Here is a 17,920-nt window from a genome sequence, read left to right on the forward strand (position 1 = left end):
TGACACAAGTCAGGCATAGCACATGGTCGCCCCTATGGAACACACTGAATCACACGCCATGTGAGAAACACACTGGGACGTCCGAATGGATGCAATTTTCTAACTTTCTTTCTGAAGTGTAACATACTTTGTTTTTCTCGGCAGAGCCAACCCCCCACCAGCCAGACTTCACTGCGTTATGTTTTTATTGGTTTGCTTCATATATAAAGATTTTGCTTTTTGACACAGGAACGTGTCAACCAAGATTCAATTACAAATGCAATACACTGACAATACAGTTCAGCACTGCTGATCATTCATTTCTGGGTGGGTTTCAAGGAGATCCACCTCCAGCGCACACATAAAAGCCTCTTGGCAGAAGGAAAAGGGTTCCAACAGTGGGACTTAAAAGGTTTTCTCTCTTATTTCCCTCCTAATAATTAGCTTCTGCTTCTTTCATCCCACCTCGATATGCCTGCCATTCAGGGCTTAAGGGTGAGGAGTGTTTCACATGTGAAACCCTTTGAAACAGTGTAACCCTTTGAGACGCCCACTGGGATTAGGAACAAACATAAAGGACCTGCCTTGACCATGAAAAAATAACAATTCAACAAATCAGACTCAAGCCCACGTTTTCTGAAATCAGCGAGCTGTGAGCTTTCAGAGATCTAAGAATGGGACTTCAGATGTGGGTGAAGTGCAGAGCAGGGGACTGTACGCATGAGCAGCCTCATCTATTAGTGAAGAATCTGACCCTTACCCCAGCTGAAGGTGAAGCCCTGTTAATATCTAACCAGCACCTGGTCCGGTGTGGCGCAGTTAGAATGAGTCAGGGGACTCCAAGGAGATGGTGGTTGGGAGAGGGGGGGGGGATACATGACTGACCACCGCCCCGGCCACCCCCGGGCCATTCGTTCCATGCCATTACAGACAACAGACCTGCTGGTTTACAACCCCACTGAGGGAGCAGCACCTGGTGACCCCTGGTCTGCTGGTCTGGGACCCCCTGGCACCTCAAGGCGGCGATAACGACAACAACAACCTCGACGTTACAGCATAAAAACAAAGTGTTTTAATATCGCGGTCTGAATGAGCTTTTTTATCGGGGTACTGGACTGCGCTGCTCTGCGGGGAACGGGGGTGCCACGCCTGGACCCGTTGCGAGGTTAACCTCATAAAATGGGCAACGAGGTGAAAAGGCCACTTTCTCTCCGGGGTGCCCTCCCTTTATGCTGCAGAGTGGGGCGTGCTTCCACTAAGGCAGCCGAGGAGCTCGTCAAAACACAGCAGCCGGTTCAAGGATGCGGACGGCCTTTACATCGTACACACACACATACAAACGTACACACCCAAACACACAAGCACACACACACACACACACACACACACAAATAAACACTCGACATACACAAACACTCACCTTAAACACGAACATCTCCCCTCTGAGCATGGTGACCACATCGAAATTCCCGTCGCAGATATTGGGTCCGTAGTGGTCCGGTCTTTCCGTGGTCCTGGGGCGTTCCGGCTGTCTGGGAGGCGCCTGCGGAGGGGACTGTGGTGGACGCGGATCGGGGCGGCGGGGGATGACGTCGGGCAGGGCCTTGGTGGGTGCGCTGTTTGGCAGACCTATCAGGCGGTCGTCAACAGACAAACAAGATATTTAGAATACGGAGGGCAATCAAACTGACTTCTGGTCTCCTTGCCATGTCTAGTGTCCGAAAGTCCTATCCCACCACATTTGGACCGACAACAGAAACCAAAGAAACCCTGGTGCATGTTTCTGATTTAGCATTCAACATCCCTTATCTCTGTTTTCGCCAATTCTAGTAATATTCAATAGATATCACTGTGAATGTCCACAAAGTCCTGTCCCAGACCTACCGTAGATCTGCTGGATTCCCCGGAGGTCGTCCTCAGGCAGCTGGAAGTTGTCCGTCTCCATCCACTGGTAGAAGGGAGCCATGATGGCCAGGGGGTTGTTGGAGTGTTCCAGGCCCAGGGCGTGGCCCAGCTCGTGGACTGCCACCAGGAACAGGTCGTTACCTGTGGAAGGAGGAGGAAGAGGAGGAGGAGGAAGAGGAGGAGGCGGAGGAGGAGGAGGGTAAAGAGGAGGATGAAATTAAGGAAGAGGAGGTGGAGAAGGAGGAAGAGTAGGTGGAGGTGGAGGTGGGGGAGATGGAGGTAGTAGAGGAGGGTAAAGAAGAGGAAGAGGATGGGGAGAAGGAGGACAAGGGGGGTTTAAAGGAGAAGAAAGAGAAGTGGTTGTAGGAGAGAAGAAGAGAGAAGGAGCGATCAGGATCAGCATTTGTGTTTTGAATGTCCTGAATTCCTAAAAGTACAGCATGACCATGAGTAGGGGCCACATCACAGACTGGCTGTCCCCCCATTCCCCACCAGAACCCCTCACTCGCTGGTCCACTGCAACAAGGTACAGAAGGACCCATTAAAGCAAGAGTGACTCTAGTTATTTGCTTCTCCCAAGAGAGAGAGAGAGAGAGAGAACAACAGAGAACAATATGTTTGTTTTTTGTTCTGTTTGTGTGTCTCTGAATGGCCAAATACAGTCATTTAAAATGTACAGTGTTTGCCGTTTACAGCAGAGTTGGAATCCCCCCAGTCCCCAACTTCCTGTGCCTGCTGTGCTTGTTCACTGTTTATCTGGGCCAGCCAGGCTCTGCGACTGATGTCGTTATGTGTATGGTTCAGGGACAAGACATCTGCTCTTCTGGTCTGCCACACTTTGTTGCACTACCATGTTATTTCAGAGGGTCAAACTGTCTGTGACGCAGACCATAATGACAACTCGTTTTTCTTCTTAACATTGACGCAAATGTATACAAAAAAGCACAAAATAAAAAAAAAGTAAATGGGTCTGAAATAGCTTGTTCTATCCTCATATCCTCCTGTTGAACTTCCACTTCCGACCTTTGACCCTACCAGCCTATTGTCTGACCGGCTGAGCAGAGCAGAATTGAATGAATTGAGTTGAATGAATGTCTGCCCCCCTCCCCGGTTATGATGAGCTCATCCTCACACCACTCTGTCTCGGCTCATTCTGCTTTACATTCCCCGCCTGACACACACACATATGTGAGGGCACACACGCACACACACACACACACACACACACACACACACACACACACACACACACACACACACACACACACACACACACACACACACACACACACACACACACACACACACACACTTGCCAAGGCTTCTTCTGTGCCTGTGTAATTCAAGAGCCACATGAATGTCCTCAAGTCCCAGCTAACTGTCAGGGAGGGCATGAGACAGTGTAAGAAAATGAAAGAGCGAGAGTAGGTTGAAAAGACAGTGAGACAGAGAGGGAGAGAGCAAAAGACTCACTAGCTGTTGCACACAGAGAAAGAGGGCTTTGTGAGGTAACCGTGACAACCACTCAGCTTGACGCAAGGCAAAAAAAGAAAAATACGAGGGTAGAGCTTCAATCGTCTCAGAAAAAGTTTGGCACCGCCGGCAGCGCGTCGCTCCTCTGACTAACAGTATGCACACAGTTACACCATTCAGCCGACTTGGTATTATTCTACTGCCGCCACAGCAAACACTCACTCAGTCCACCGCAATCACACCCCCTTCATCGGCCTGGGAGACCAGAGGGAAATCCCAACGCGACGTAACGCGCAATTAAACAACAGTTAAACATCTCGGCCAGAGGCCCCTGAGAAACCGTGCTGCAATATGGAGTTTACTCGTCTTCTGCACAGTTTTAATGTTTGCCTCCGTTTTCCGCCTCTTTCTCTTCTGTCTGACAATCTGCCAATTCCATGAACCGGCCCTTAAGCATTGGACGGCCTGGGTGCACTTCAGGTGGTTCAGATGTTTGAGAGAGGTGTAAATACAGTGCTGTGTTCAGGGGCGGTTGGTGGAAGAGAATAGGGGTGCGTCACAACACTTAGAGGGCCGTGATCGGCATAAGATCCTCGCTCCCAGGCAGATGTAATGCTGCGTTACTAGAGTTGGAATCACTTCATGATTATCGCGCTGTTTATGGCTCCCGGAATGGGCCGTGCTCGCTACGAGGTGGAGGGAAGATGCGATCGTAATACTGAGACAACAACACAAAACGCTCCTGCTGTATCAGACTCAGCATTCTGTATACATGTCGTACTTACAAGAGTCCTTTCAAACACTGAGTGTGAATGCTATGATTTATGGTGGTCCGACTCGGACCTCGGATTTGACGTCACGTCCACACTTCAAGCGCTTTATTATGTTTCGCTCGGTCGGAGAAAAACATGGACGCAACCAAGAAAGCTGTTGTCGCGGTAGCATTGGCAGAGTACCAGGTGCTCCAAAATAAGTAGGCTATAGGCCATAGGCAGAGAAACGGATGCAGTAAGGTATTGCAGTAATACGACAGTTCATACTTCAAGTCACACTGGGCGCAGCCATCTTGAATTCTGACTCGGAATCCTTGCTCGGCCTCCTCTGAGTTCATCCAAACAAGCAAGTTCGCCGTCAAAGGAAAAGGGGCGTGTTCATGCGTGTCGCTAGGCACCGTCCTCGGACCTCCGAGACGGATGGATAATAAAACGCAACATTAGTTTCTGACGTCTTGAGGGTTTACCTGATTTCAGTTGCCTTATCTGAGAAAAATGGTTCCCATGGATAATTATTCATACAATAACAAACCATATAATGATTCAGCTTGTTATTTATGAGCCATCTTGTTTTAAGATCCTTGACTGGTGTTTATGGGAATAACCTCAGTGAGTGAGTGCTAGCGATCAGGAGCGATCAGATAGAAACACACACTAAACAGACAGTTGCGCAAACCCTACCTGACCTGCCCAGGCCACTGTTACTGTCAAGTAATAGTGGCCCGGTCAGATCAGGTAAGGTAACTGTTACCCTGCTTGACATTCCTTCACTAAACCGTTTCCTTTCAACATGGTATCTTTCAGTAAGTGCAAAGTGGGTCCACCATAATAACGTGTGGTTAGCATGTACGGTAGTCAACGTTTAAAAGCATGTGCATGGGTTGTGAAAAGAGAAAGCCTGTGGTTTCCTTGAGGGTAGCTCTGTGATTGGGCTGCTGCTGTGCGCTTAATAACAATGAGAACAGTCTACTTGTGTCCCCTGGGCGCTGCTGCTCACACACCCACTTACTGTGGCATGCAACTGTCCCTGTGATCTGTCCTGCCACACACACACACACACACACACGCACACGCACACGCACACGCACACGCACACGCACACGCACACACACACACACGCACGCACATACATAAACACAAACGCACACACACACTCCCATATACACGCACACACAAACGCCAACGCACACACAAACACAATCACACACACAATGAAATACACAGAAATGCACACATAACAAGACTGATACACTACTCACACACAAACTCGATAAAGTACACAGAGGTGAAGCACATGCATGATTGCAGCCACCCACACAAAAAGCTGTCCACACTCTACTAGCAAACCAGACACACACACACACACACACACACACACACACACACACACACACACACACACACACACACACACACACACACACACACACACACACACACACACACACACACACACACAAAAGCACTTAGACGCGCCGTCTCTGTGTGCTGTTCCTGAGACAGTAGATAACCGGGCAGGAAGGACTTTTGTCACTGAAAGCCCTCGGGGCACCAGAGGTTAATGGGTACACAGCTTGATCCTCAGGTCTTTATAGGGGGGAACATAGAGGATACATAACACTGTTTACTGCTTAGCCCTTCAACAGACAGCATTATCCGAAGCGACAGTTCAAATACACCCCAGTAAGAGCAAGGGGTTGGGCATCTTGCTTGACGGATTGATGTAGAGGCTGCAGAAAAATGAAACCTGCAAACCGGGACACTACCATGCGCCCCTATCAGTAAAAGATCAGTTAAGATGTGCACAGGGCAATAGTGTTAATCATTTTTCTTAATAAACGTTTGTTGAGGGTTAGTAGTATTCCACGGCAATATTGGAATCGTGTTAATTGTGTGTGTGTGTGTGTGTGTGTGTGTGTGTGTGTGTATGTGCGTGTGTGTGTGTGTGTGTGTGTGTGTGTGTGTGTGTGTACGTGTGTTTAACTGCTTAGGGAGGCTTATGGCATACCGCCAGTGCAAGACCATGGGTCTTTTGGGTGTTTTTGTGACTTTGTAACACAACACTGATTGCACAAGAGCGTCATTTACTAACAAACCACAGAATAGGAGGGGGAAAGAGACACCCAAAGGCACAGTTTATGTCCAGGATTGTGTGTTGTCATAAGGCAACGCCATGGTATGTACTAGTTCCGAGGCAGTGAGTTGACTAAAGGCTTCTGGAAGTGTGATGGATGATGTAGCTTGGGGGTTTGCCTGCTTCGCTTAAGGCTATGATAACGGAAGATTATGGGGCCCTTCTGAACCTAAACAAGTATGGCGTTAGTTTACGGCACAAAACCTCAGCTCAAGCATGTGCTCTCAATTATCATAAAGGTCAGTTCCGTGCAGAACATTACTAAGTTCCCTCAACAGATCAACCGATCGATGCAAAGATAAAGCTACATTTAAAGGAAAAACTGGTAATTTCGTAGAATAAATACATGAAAATGAAGCAGATAAATGAAGCGGTCCCAATGTTGGAATTTTAAGCCCAATCCCATTTCTACCCCTTACCCCTTCCCCTTACCCCTCCCCCTTGTTTTGAAGGGGTAAGGGGAAGGGGAAGGGGTAAGGGGAAGGGGGAAGGGGTAGAAATGGGATTGGGCCTTAAACTATCATCACAACGGAAAAGATGTGTTTATATACAATGTTAAAAAAAGAAAAAGTGTTCTAGAAGCTAACATCAGCTCCGGCCCATCTGAACCCTTACCCTGCAGGTTCTGGTCTCCGATGGTCCAGGGCTCGTCCGAGTCAAAGTGCGTGTCCCCCCCCATGCCGGGCCCGGGGAAGTAGGCGTGGGCCAGGAAGCCCCCCTCTCCGTCGAACGGCGAACTGTCGCCGTGGAAACCCGAGGCGAAGAAGATCATGATGTCGGGCTCCTTGCGGCGGCCATATTTGATCTCCTGGTAGGAGATTTCGTCGAAGGTCAAGGGGGTCACCGTCTGCCACACCTTGAAGGCCCGGCGGATTGCCTCGTACGAGTTGTACTCTCCGATCTTAGGGGTGTAGTTCTGGATGCTGAGGGGGAACATGGTCACACCGTCACAGGGAGGTCCTTATATGCGCTTTTGCAGTGCCACGTTATAAGCCATTTCATGGTTTGTCAATACATTTGACATGTTTTTTCCTTTAGGGTTTCCTTAAGGGTCTCTTTTAGGGTGCAATTCAAACGGACATGCAAAGTACAGGTAATGGTCATTAAGGAGCAGATAGGGGTGAGGTGTATTTGGGGTACAGGTCATCAAGGATCAGATAGGGATACGGTGACATTGGGAGCGTAAAGGTAGGTTGGGAATCAAACCTGAAACCACCACACAATCCTGACCCTTTATTCACTTTCCGGGGTCGGCAAGAAGCATTTACCCGTCATACTCTTTCAAATTTTCTAGGAGCAATACAATCTTTTCTGAGTCTTCTTTGAGATGAATCCAGTAAGAGTTCTTGGTTGGACTAGTTTTTTACCTGTATGTTAGGTGAGTCTTGCTCCATTTGTGTCCAGTGAGAGCGTAGCGTTTGCGTCGCACGTTGGTTTTTATCTGCCCTCCGAACTTGTCAGGAACTCCGCAGCGAGGTCTCTTCATGGCTCTGGATGAGGAGAGATCCACTTTATTTATGCAATGCTTTTCATGCAAAACTGCAATACAGAATGCAATACAGCATTTCATGAACAAGAACGAAAATGAGGTTAAAGAGTGTGTGTGTGTGTGTGTGTGTGTGTGTGTGTGTGTGTGTGTGTGTGTGTGTGTGTGTGTGTGTGTGTGTGTGTGTGTGCGTGTGCGCGTGCGTGTGCGTGTGCGTGTGCAGTGAGTTGGAGACCCAAAACAATCCATCACCAAAACAAAAACATCACTTTCAAGCAAAAGGGAGCTGCATTCTAATGGGACACAATCCTGTGGATTTCATCAGTAATTCTCCTCAGTACATTCTGTTAATAGTTAATCATTCAGCAGACACTTTTATCCAAAGTGACAATGAATGAATGCAAGTACGGGTTTTAAGGAGCAAGTAATAGTTAAGACATCTCACTCTAGTGGCGGGTTTCCACCAAGCGGTGCGGTACTTAGGTGTGGTTAGGTACGATCAGGTGCGGTGCGGTGAGCGTGTCCACCACCGAAAGTGGGCGGGGGGGCGGACTTAGCCGCGATTGGCCGTACCTATCTCTCAGTACTCCTCTGTTGGGGCACAAAGCGGTCTTAAAGGGTGCCAACGAGTTCGAGCTACACACACTGTCCGTTGATTGGTCGACAGAATCTACACTTCTGTGCGACCAGGGGGATAATAACAAACAAACAGAGTACCCGCAAGTTTATTTCAGGACAACGGCGGAAGCTTCGTTTATAAGGTCCAGGTCCCAAGCTTGCCGTCCTTCTCGGACGTCCTACACTGTTGCTCTTTGTTTAATGTGTTGCGTTCTTCTTTTTCATTGGATTTATTAGCAGGCTACACTGTGTCGGGTTGCTATGAGGTCACGATGCTTACGTAGCTGCCGCGGCTATCGCCCTTCCGGCTTAAGCCCCGCCCTACCATCAGGGTACTGTCGGCGGTTGAAACGTGAGCCGTAACTGAGCCGCGCCCAACTGCATTACCGCACCTAATCGTACTGGAGCTAACCGCACCCCTCGGTGGAAACGTGCCATAGGAAACCTACAGGGTAGGCTGCGGGGATGGGCGGTCACACCCAGGACATTTCAGCTGGGAACACATTATTCTAGACTATATCATCCTGCATAAAAAGGAGAAGACATGACGAGCTTTATGAAGTGGTTTTAGCACAGGGATCTACCTGAGCGTCTGCTGGTCCATCTGTCCAGTGACCTCCAGGCTGTAGAATCTCTGCATGTCCCCGATGGCTCCAGTCAGGATCTGGGCCGAGCGCATGGTGGACATCTGCCTGTTTGCCTGGGGCAAGTAGCCGTACATCCTCAGCCACGACTGGAGACACACAGGAACAACAAAGGCTTCATGACGCACATTACCGACTTAATGCATGTAACAACGACACATTCCTCCCAGGATTGGGAAGTTGAAGCCATGCGACAGTTTCAGAAGGGGAAAATCCTGCTTTGAGTTAGGTTCAGTTTCTAGGTCCTCTGTAGCTCAATTGTTATTAGCATGGCACTATCAATGCCAGCGATAGGCATCCACTGGGGACCACCCATACTAAGAAAAGGTAGGGATTTATGATAACATTTTGTCACTAGCACAAACCACAATACTTATTATAAGTGATTGCCTTTAGGTTAGGTAGATGAGTTTAACTAACAATTCAGAAAAATTGACTTTCTGAATCTTTTCGTAAAATAGTTGAAATGTATTAATGTCTTGAAACAAAGAATGACCACATGGCTGCGGATGTCCTGTTCTCTAACAAGAAGGAACACAGGAGCAGGAAGCAACGCTGCTCATGGTGGGTGATGGACAGATATCTTTATTGACTCTGCTTAATGACATTACTTAAGATCGAGTTTGGCTGAATCATTTCGGTTCAATGGCCATGACAATGCAATTTTGGGATTTTGACGACCATGATAAAGTTTGATATATAAATGAAACAATACCCAAAATAAAAGTACATGCAAACATTTTCATAAGTAAATATAGCACAAACTCTAGGTATAGACCAATGAGCCTGAAACAATTTCACAATCAGTCCATTCATTTAAAAAACGAAACTCTAGCAATCATTGTCGGTGTATTCCAAAAGGCAAATTTTATAGGCATGAGTAACAGGTAACGCTGGTTAATAGTTAGTCTCCAATTCTGATCCACAAGAAGGGGGTGAGATTGTTCCTTCTCTCTCTCAGTGTTTGTTGCGGCATTAAGCTAGAGGGCCTTTTGAAACCCAATGGCCCGGAAACACCTCTGCATTGTAGATAGGGAACCTTCAAAGAATAAGACAAGCACTCACCCATGGGCACACGCAGAAAAACACATACAGACCACCTCCTTGATCCCTATCTGATGATATAGTGTAGTGATGTCTGAGTGTCATGTCTCAGGTGTTGGTGTAGGGGTTAGGGGTGGTGCTCGTGTTAAGTGTCAAGGCCCGGCTATACATATAAAAAATGTCATTGCTGCGACCGAACGCCTGCATTGGGTTTGGATCGCCCGAGTGTGTGATGGCTGCTTAGCCCCTCCAAAGCACCGCAGCCTAATATTGGTCAGAAATACCACATGAACGGTCTGGTCTTGTCTCACCGTGACTTTTGTCAGCACAAAAACAGCCCAAATATTTGATACAAGTTCCACAGCCAATTGGAACACGCAAATTTTGATTTGATGGAGGGATACCATTGTTAGTTTAAGGGGTCACACAAAAAGGGTAGGGATAACATTAGGGACATTGTTAGTGCGATGAAATTAAACTAAAGTATAGGGATAACGTTAGGGGACAGCATTAGTATTGGGGATCGTAGAAAAGGGTAGGGATAGCATTGGGGACCGTATAAGGGATCGTATAAAAGGGTAGGGATACCATTAGGCGGTGTTAGTGTCTGGGATCATATTTAAGGGTAGGGATAGCATTAGGGTACTGTGTTAGTGTTGGGGATCGTAGAAAAGGATAGGGATAGCATTAGGGACAGAGTAAGGGATTGTATGAAAGGGTAGGGATACCATTAGGCAGTGTAAGCGTTAAGGATCATATTAAAGTGTAGGGATAGCATTAGGGAAAGTGTTGCAGATCGTTTAAAAGGATAAGGATAGCATTAGGGACAGTGTTAGTGTTAGGAATATTACAAAAGGTTAGGGATAGCATCAGAGACAGTGTTAGGGATCATATAAAATGGTAGGGACAGGCATAGTGTAGAAGAACAGTTGGTGTAAATGATATGGGACAGTGTGTGGCCAATCAGATCGTATTCATGGTGTATTACTTTGAGGAGCAGAGAAGCCACCATATGGTGTGTATTTGCGTTTGTGTGTGTGTGTGTGTGTGTGTGTGTGTGTGTGTGTGTGTGTGTGTGTGTGTGTGTGTGTGTGTGTGTGTGTGTGTGTGTAAATAAAGTGGACTTGAAAAAGAAGCAAATTTGTTATATGATCCAATCCCAAATGAGAGCCGGTCGGCTCGACACCTGTTGTTGGGAAACTAAATCTTACCAATGTACACAGAAACGCACACACACACAAACACACACACACCCGCACGCACACAAAGCACACACGCATGCACACACACACAGACACAAACATATACACCTCACACACACAGTTTGAACTATAAAATACATTACATACATTGACACACCATATAGTGACTTGGGAAATAGTTTACCACATTTGTGTGTGTAGGCGTGTGCGTGTGTGCGTGTGTGTGTGTGGTAGGATACATGTGTTTCCTCCACACCACAACACTGCTGTAAGGGTTCAATGTTTACTCTTCCACTCCCGGCCTGAAACATGTTCACAGCGAACCACAGGTGTGGCTCTCTCACTCTCACACACACAAACACTCACAACTCATCACTGAGTATTTTGTTTTCTGATCAGCATTTGAAATAATGTAGAAGGGAAAAAATAAGTCACATGGAAGTAAAATCTTTTCGTCATATCCAGTAATGGAGGAACTGACATTATTTCATATTATTTCTCAATCCTGTTCACTTATGGCAGCATGGAGGCAGGATACATTATCACATATGGTATGACCAGATTCAGAATGACACTGATGAGACTGGTGCTGGGAATATCGTTGTCATCTAAGACAGACATGTGTAGGACATGATGTAGTACATCAGAAAGGCTCTTAGTACACGCACTGTGGATTCTGGCTCTCCTGTGTGTGTGTGTGTGTGTGTGTGTGTGTGTGTGTGTGTGTGTGTGTGTGTGTGTGTGTGTGTGTGTGTGTGTGTGTGTGTGTGTGTGTGTGTGTGTGTGTGTGTGTGTGTGAGAGCCGGAAATAATACAAGGGACTCTGAACTGGACTTGACCCGGACCCACCTCCGCAATTAGATAAAGAGCCTTTACACACACACACACACACACACACACACACACACACACACACACACACACACACACACACACACACACACACACACACACACACACACACACACACACACACACACACACACCACTCATTGTTACGCATGTCCTGCTGTGCAATCTCTAGGTTCTTTATCATGTGGATATGAAATGTCAGTCTCTCTCACACACACACACACACACACACACACACACACACACACACACACACACACACACACACACACACACACACACACACACACACACACACACACACACACAAATCAACCACACAACCTACCAATACTAACCGACACCAGAACAACACACAGGTGGAACACACCCAACAGCTGTGCTAATTCCCAGGAAAACTGAAAACACATGTGACTACCAATAACATTTAGGTGTGTCATTTTGTCAGTGGTGAACTTTCTCACCGTGATTGGTAATCGTCATAGATACATGGAGACGTGACATATCCACACAGAGATAGGAATGGAGGGGGGGAGGAGAGGTGAGTGGAATGGACACAAGGGAGATCATCTCCCCCTTTCATGTGTGTGTGTGTGTGTGTGTGTGTGTGATTGTGTGTTTTGTGTCTGTGTGTGTTTCTTCAGATGTGCAATAAGCCTCATCTATTAAATAAGTTTCTCAAGGACTCCTTCGGCCTACCTGCCAGTGCCAGGACACGACAGTATAAAAGGAGTTGTAAACCCTGTGTGTGTGTGTGTGTGTGTGTGTGTGTGTGTGTGTGTGTGTGTGTGTGTGTGTGTGTATGTCTGGGTCTGCGTGTGTGTGTGCATGACTGGGTCTCTGTGTGTGTGTGTGTGTGTGTGTGTGTGTGTGTGTGTGTGTGTGTGTGTGTGTGTGTGTGTGTGTGTGTGTGTGTGTGTGTGTGTGTGTGTGTGTGTGTGTGTGTGTGTGAGAGAGAGTGTGTGTGGGTGCGGGTGTTTGTGAGTGTGTCCACCACAATGTCAGCCAAGATACTAACAAATGCAGATAGCTTTTATTCCCAGACTTGGCCTGCATCCACCATACAACTCTCCAGGTCTGACCGCCACAGACTTGAAAAATTGGTGGAGAGAGGATGGAATATAAAGAGAGAAGGAAAGAGAGATACAGCTAAAGAGAGAGACCCGTGTGCCCAAGACAACAGCGAATCAGAGAGGAGCAGACAGGAAGTAGTTGGAATGTATGTTATACTTTGCTGACAGAAAGTCTGACTGACTGACAGAAAGACAAAGAGAGTGAGAGACAGTAAGAGTTTGACACAGAGAGAGAGAGAGAGAGAGAGAGAGAGAGAGAGAGAGAGAGAGAGAGAGAGAGAGAGAGAGAGAGAGAGAGAGAGAGAGAGAGAGAGAGAGAGAGGGAGACACACACACACACAGAGAGAGACAGAGAAAGAGACAGAGGGAGAGAAAGAGGCAGAGGGAGAGAAATGGAGTAAGAATGGTATATTGGGCAAACAAATACAGAAGTGATTCACTCAGGTGGTTGTTATCTCCAGAAAGAAGAGACTATAGGAGCCCCTTCCCAGCTCCAACAAACTGTATCTCTCTTTATCTCTCTCTCCCACCACTCTCCCTCTCCCTCTCTCTCCCACTCTCTGCAGACAGGAGGGCCTATTGTATCTCCCAAGATGCCTTGCAGTCCCTTAACCAGCATGCCGGTGAAGATGTGTGTGTGTGTGTGTGTGTGTGTGTGTGTGTGTGTGTGTGTGTGTGTGTGTGTGTGTGTGTTTCATTCTGAGAACAGCTGTTACATTCAACGGTCACATGCTGCACAGCTGAATCCGATTGCCCATCTTCAACTTTCTCTCAAATTGTCTCTCGGCCTTCCTGTCTATCTCTCTATCCTCTGTTCTCTCTAGATTTACCTCAATCTTCCACCTCATCCATCTATCTTCCTCTCTATGTCTATAGATGTCTCCCTATCTCTACATATCTTCATGTATCTGTCCCTCTACCTATCTTGATCTTCTACACTACGGGATATGATTCCTATTAATGTTTGTCTGACTGTGTGTTTGAATGGCTCTTGTGGGGAAAAATGTTCAACAAGACAAATAATATGAAGGTTGCTTGCTATGTTAGTTTGCAATTGCATCACAACTGTAGCTACTGTATTGTCAATGAAAGGGCACCCTGTTTGGACCATGGGAACTCTTCTTGGTTTACCTAATACAAATATCCCTTTATCACTGCATCTGCATGTCGTACTGCGGCGGACTGAGACAGATGACAGATGATGATGTGGACTGAGATGGATATAGACATAGCGTTGGAGCCCTGATCACCTCGGCCCAAAATGGATTGGCAAAGATCTGACTCCAAGTGAGTTTGACCACCACCTCAAATGCCTTTAAGTCACAGCTCTTTCTCTCTCTCCCGTGCGCATACACACACACACACACACGCGCGCCTACCCTGACCCCCACACACACACACCCCTACACACACACACACACACACACAAGTCTACCCTGACCCCCCCACACACACACACACACACACACACACACATACACACACACACACACACAAGTCTACCCTGACCCCCACACACACACACACACACACACACACACACACACACACACACACACACACACACACACACACACACACACACACACACACACACACACACACACAACTACCCTGACCCACACACACATTTAAAACGTCTCATAAACAGAAACGTGCTGTGTTACGGCCTTCCTGCCTGTTCTCCACGGTAAACTATGTGACTAACTATTACATATGTGCTAAACAGCCCAGTGGGGGGCAGGGTTTTGATTAGCATCATGACTTGAATAGTGAAAAGGGCCAGCAGTACAAATCATAAAGGTGCTCTCTCTCTCTCTCTCTCTCTCTCTCTCTCTCTCTATCTCTCTCTCTCCCTCTCTCAACCTCTCTCTCTCTCTCTCTCTCTCTCTCTCTCTCTCTCTCTCCCTCTCTCTCTCTCAACCTCTCTCCCTCTCTCCCTCTCTCTCTCTCTCTCTCTCTCTCTCTCTCTCTCTCTCGCTCTCTCTATCTCTCTCTCTCCCTCTCTCAACCTCTCTCTCTCTCTCTCTCTCTCTCTCTCTCTCATTAAATAGAGTAATACACAGTAAGTTCTCTCTTTCTCAGATTTAACCAGTGACATACTGTAACTTTAAATGATCTAATAGGTCAGAGAATACAAAAAAAATGGTTGAAAAAGGCTCCTACATTTTTCTTTTACATGGACTGCATGGTCACGAGATCACGAGACCACAAGACACAAATCTCGGCATGGATTTTCATCAGCAGATTGATCCATCCTCATTCAGGGTTCTGATTTGAAAAGTGATTTCAGGATCAATAAATTCACTTTATATTGTGTGAGTGCAATGCAGCCTTTGGACAATACATCTTACACTCAACAACGTGAAGAAGTAAACAAAGGAATAGAAAATGTAATTCTCCCCAAGCGCATAGACTTTGGGCTATGGTGTGGGAGAACTCATGTGGTCAACAGCCCCTTTCTAAAGAAAAAGAAAAAGAAGACCAAGATGTTCCCAGTATATGCAAGTAAATAGATGACGAGAGTCTGTGTTAATTTTCACAAGCTTGCACGTAAAACAAGAGTAGGCACTTGCTGTTTCTTTCTGTGCCAGCAGCGACAGAATCTGTGTATAAAGGTAACTTAACAACTGCTTTTATTACCAGTAGAACTCTCCTGACACCACACACACACATTCATCCCCCGACACACACAGACAAACCAACCGCACACACACGCACACAGACACACAACATGCACGCACTTACGCACACACACACACAAACACACAAACTCACCACTCACCCATTTTAACCCAAGCAAACACAAACCCGCCGCACACAAACATACAGATACAGATGCACACATACCTTTAATACAGACTTTAACAGAAACCCAATATGTGCGCACACACATACACACACACAGCTATGTTAATGCTCATCAAGAGGGATTCAGACAAGATCCCCCCCCCCTCTGCACACACACACACACACACACACACACACACACACACACACACACACACACACACACACAATGTCAGGCTTTGTTGATAATACAAGCTCCCCTCTAATGACCTGTGAGTATCCCTGTCTGTCTGCCTTTATCTGTGTGTGTCTATAAACACACATTTCTCTCACTCAGACAGACACACAGACACACAAACGCACACACACACACACACCAAAACACAGCTCAAAAACGGGCACAAGAGCCTCAGCTACATTGTTCATCTAATGTTCTCTTCAAGCTAGGAGTGGAACTCCAAAAGCAGCGAGAAATGTGTCGCAAGCATGTAATAAGTAAGTTTGAGTAAGGGCCTGATACTCCCTTCAAATGGCACACCTACATCATGAAATCACAGACCTGGCGGAGAGTCAGATGTAAATTGATTGATGCAATGTTTAATTCGTGGTAAATTGTTTTGGCATGTCGGCCTACATGATTGGCCCAGAGGGGAGCTTGTGCCTGGGTTTGGAGGGTAACGATCCTGGAATAATTGATTGCACCTGTAACCTGTCGTTATATCATTAGCCAAAAATTATACCACATACTCTCAATTGCCTTTGTAATTATACATTATAGAATATACACAATTCTGAGAAAAACTTTGTTGTTTATTATCGTTTTACATAGGCTATGTTATCGTAAAATAAACTTATTTTTTTTCAACTGATTTAGTTACTGATTGGCGATATTTTTATTTGCGATGGAAATCCGGTGGTTAAGTTGATGGTTAATTGGGGCTTCAGTCATGTATGACAGTGAAATCTGTCATTTGTTTTGCGGGGGGTTTACCTCTCCGTTAAACGAGCCATCCTCTGCCTCGAGCGTCCCGAGCGCGCAAAGCCACAGCAGCACGAGAGTCCGTCTCAGGAGCAACCACAGCCGGCTGTCCCACGAGGAGGAGCCCATTGTCCCGCAGCCGGACCGCGACTGACCAACCAACCAGCCGGCAATGGACGACCACCGGACAAAGTGAATGTCCCACCCTTGACTACCTTGAATATCACACACACTGTTTAAAGGCGTGCGCAATTGAAAAGCACGTGACGGACATGCACAGCTCCGCTCCAGTTTTTGAAAAAAATAAATGCACCCTTCAAAAAAAGGTTGTCAATCGCAGGAGCGTTGTTTCGCGTCAGGTCCAGAACAGGCTATCGCGGTGTTCTTGCGCTCGTGGAAAAAGTTGCAGAACATTACTGGGCGGTGAAAAAGTACAAAGTTGGCTGCAGCTGACAGAGCACATGAGTAGCGGCTGCTCGGCGTTTGGTTCCGCACCGTGCTTCTTTAAAAAAAACAACAACAATACAATGATTTCTTGCCTTTAAATCCAGTCCTTTCTACCGGGTACAGATTATTTTTGCCTCGTCCATTTTGGGAGCGTTCTGGGACGTCTCTTCCGATGGAAATGTAGAGTGTATTCCGTGTCAGGAATGCGGTGTTTCGAAACTGGTTGAACTACCGGAGACAATATTCCACTTCTGCAGCAGCGCTACTATCACAAGGAAGGAGGGGGACGAGGAGGGGAGGGGGAGGGGAGGGGGAGGGGAGGGGGAGGGGAGAGGGAGGGGAAAGCCTGGCCCCCAATGAGTGCGATTCACACAACGCTTTTCTCTTTTCGCAAAACCGCGTGCACATTATTATTACGCCTATATCACGCGTCGCGTGCATTAAGTACATTTCCGACGGGGTTACAAATAGAAAGTGCACAAGATGCACTTTTTTCACTTTTTAATAGCTGTCTCTGTTTT

At 46.9% G+C, this 17,920-nt stretch overlaps 1 protein-coding gene across 1 annotated transcript in view; it reads right to left on the reverse strand.

Annotated features, from left to right (window-relative positions):
- The window catches only part of mmp15b (matrix metallopeptidase 15b), a 20,491-nt gene extending 2,832 nt beyond the window's left edge, over positions 1–17,659 (reverse strand). The window contains exons 1-6 of the mRNA XM_056608241.1: positions 16,965–17,659; positions 8,953–9,101; positions 7,632–7,754; positions 6,880–7,187; positions 1,864–2,025; positions 1,400–1,608 (exon numbers count right to left, since the gene is read on the reverse strand). Coding sequence (XP_056464216.1) covers positions 1,400–1,608; positions 1,864–2,025; positions 6,880–7,187; positions 7,632–7,754; positions 8,953–9,101; positions 16,965–17,081 — 1,068 coding nt within the window. The 5' untranslated portion in view covers positions 17,082–17,659. The remainder of the gene's footprint in view (positions 1–1,399; positions 1,609–1,863; positions 2,026–6,879; positions 7,188–7,631; positions 7,755–8,952; positions 9,102–16,964) is intronic.
- Between the last annotated feature and the right edge of the window lie 261 nt (positions 17,660–17,920).

This window comes from Gadus chalcogrammus, chromosome 14, assembly GCF_026213295.1.
Source record: "Gadus chalcogrammus isolate NIFS_2021 chromosome 14, NIFS_Gcha_1.0, whole genome shotgun sequence".
Taxonomy (NCBI): Eukaryota; Metazoa; Chordata; class Actinopteri; order Gadiformes; family Gadidae; genus Gadus; species Gadus chalcogrammus.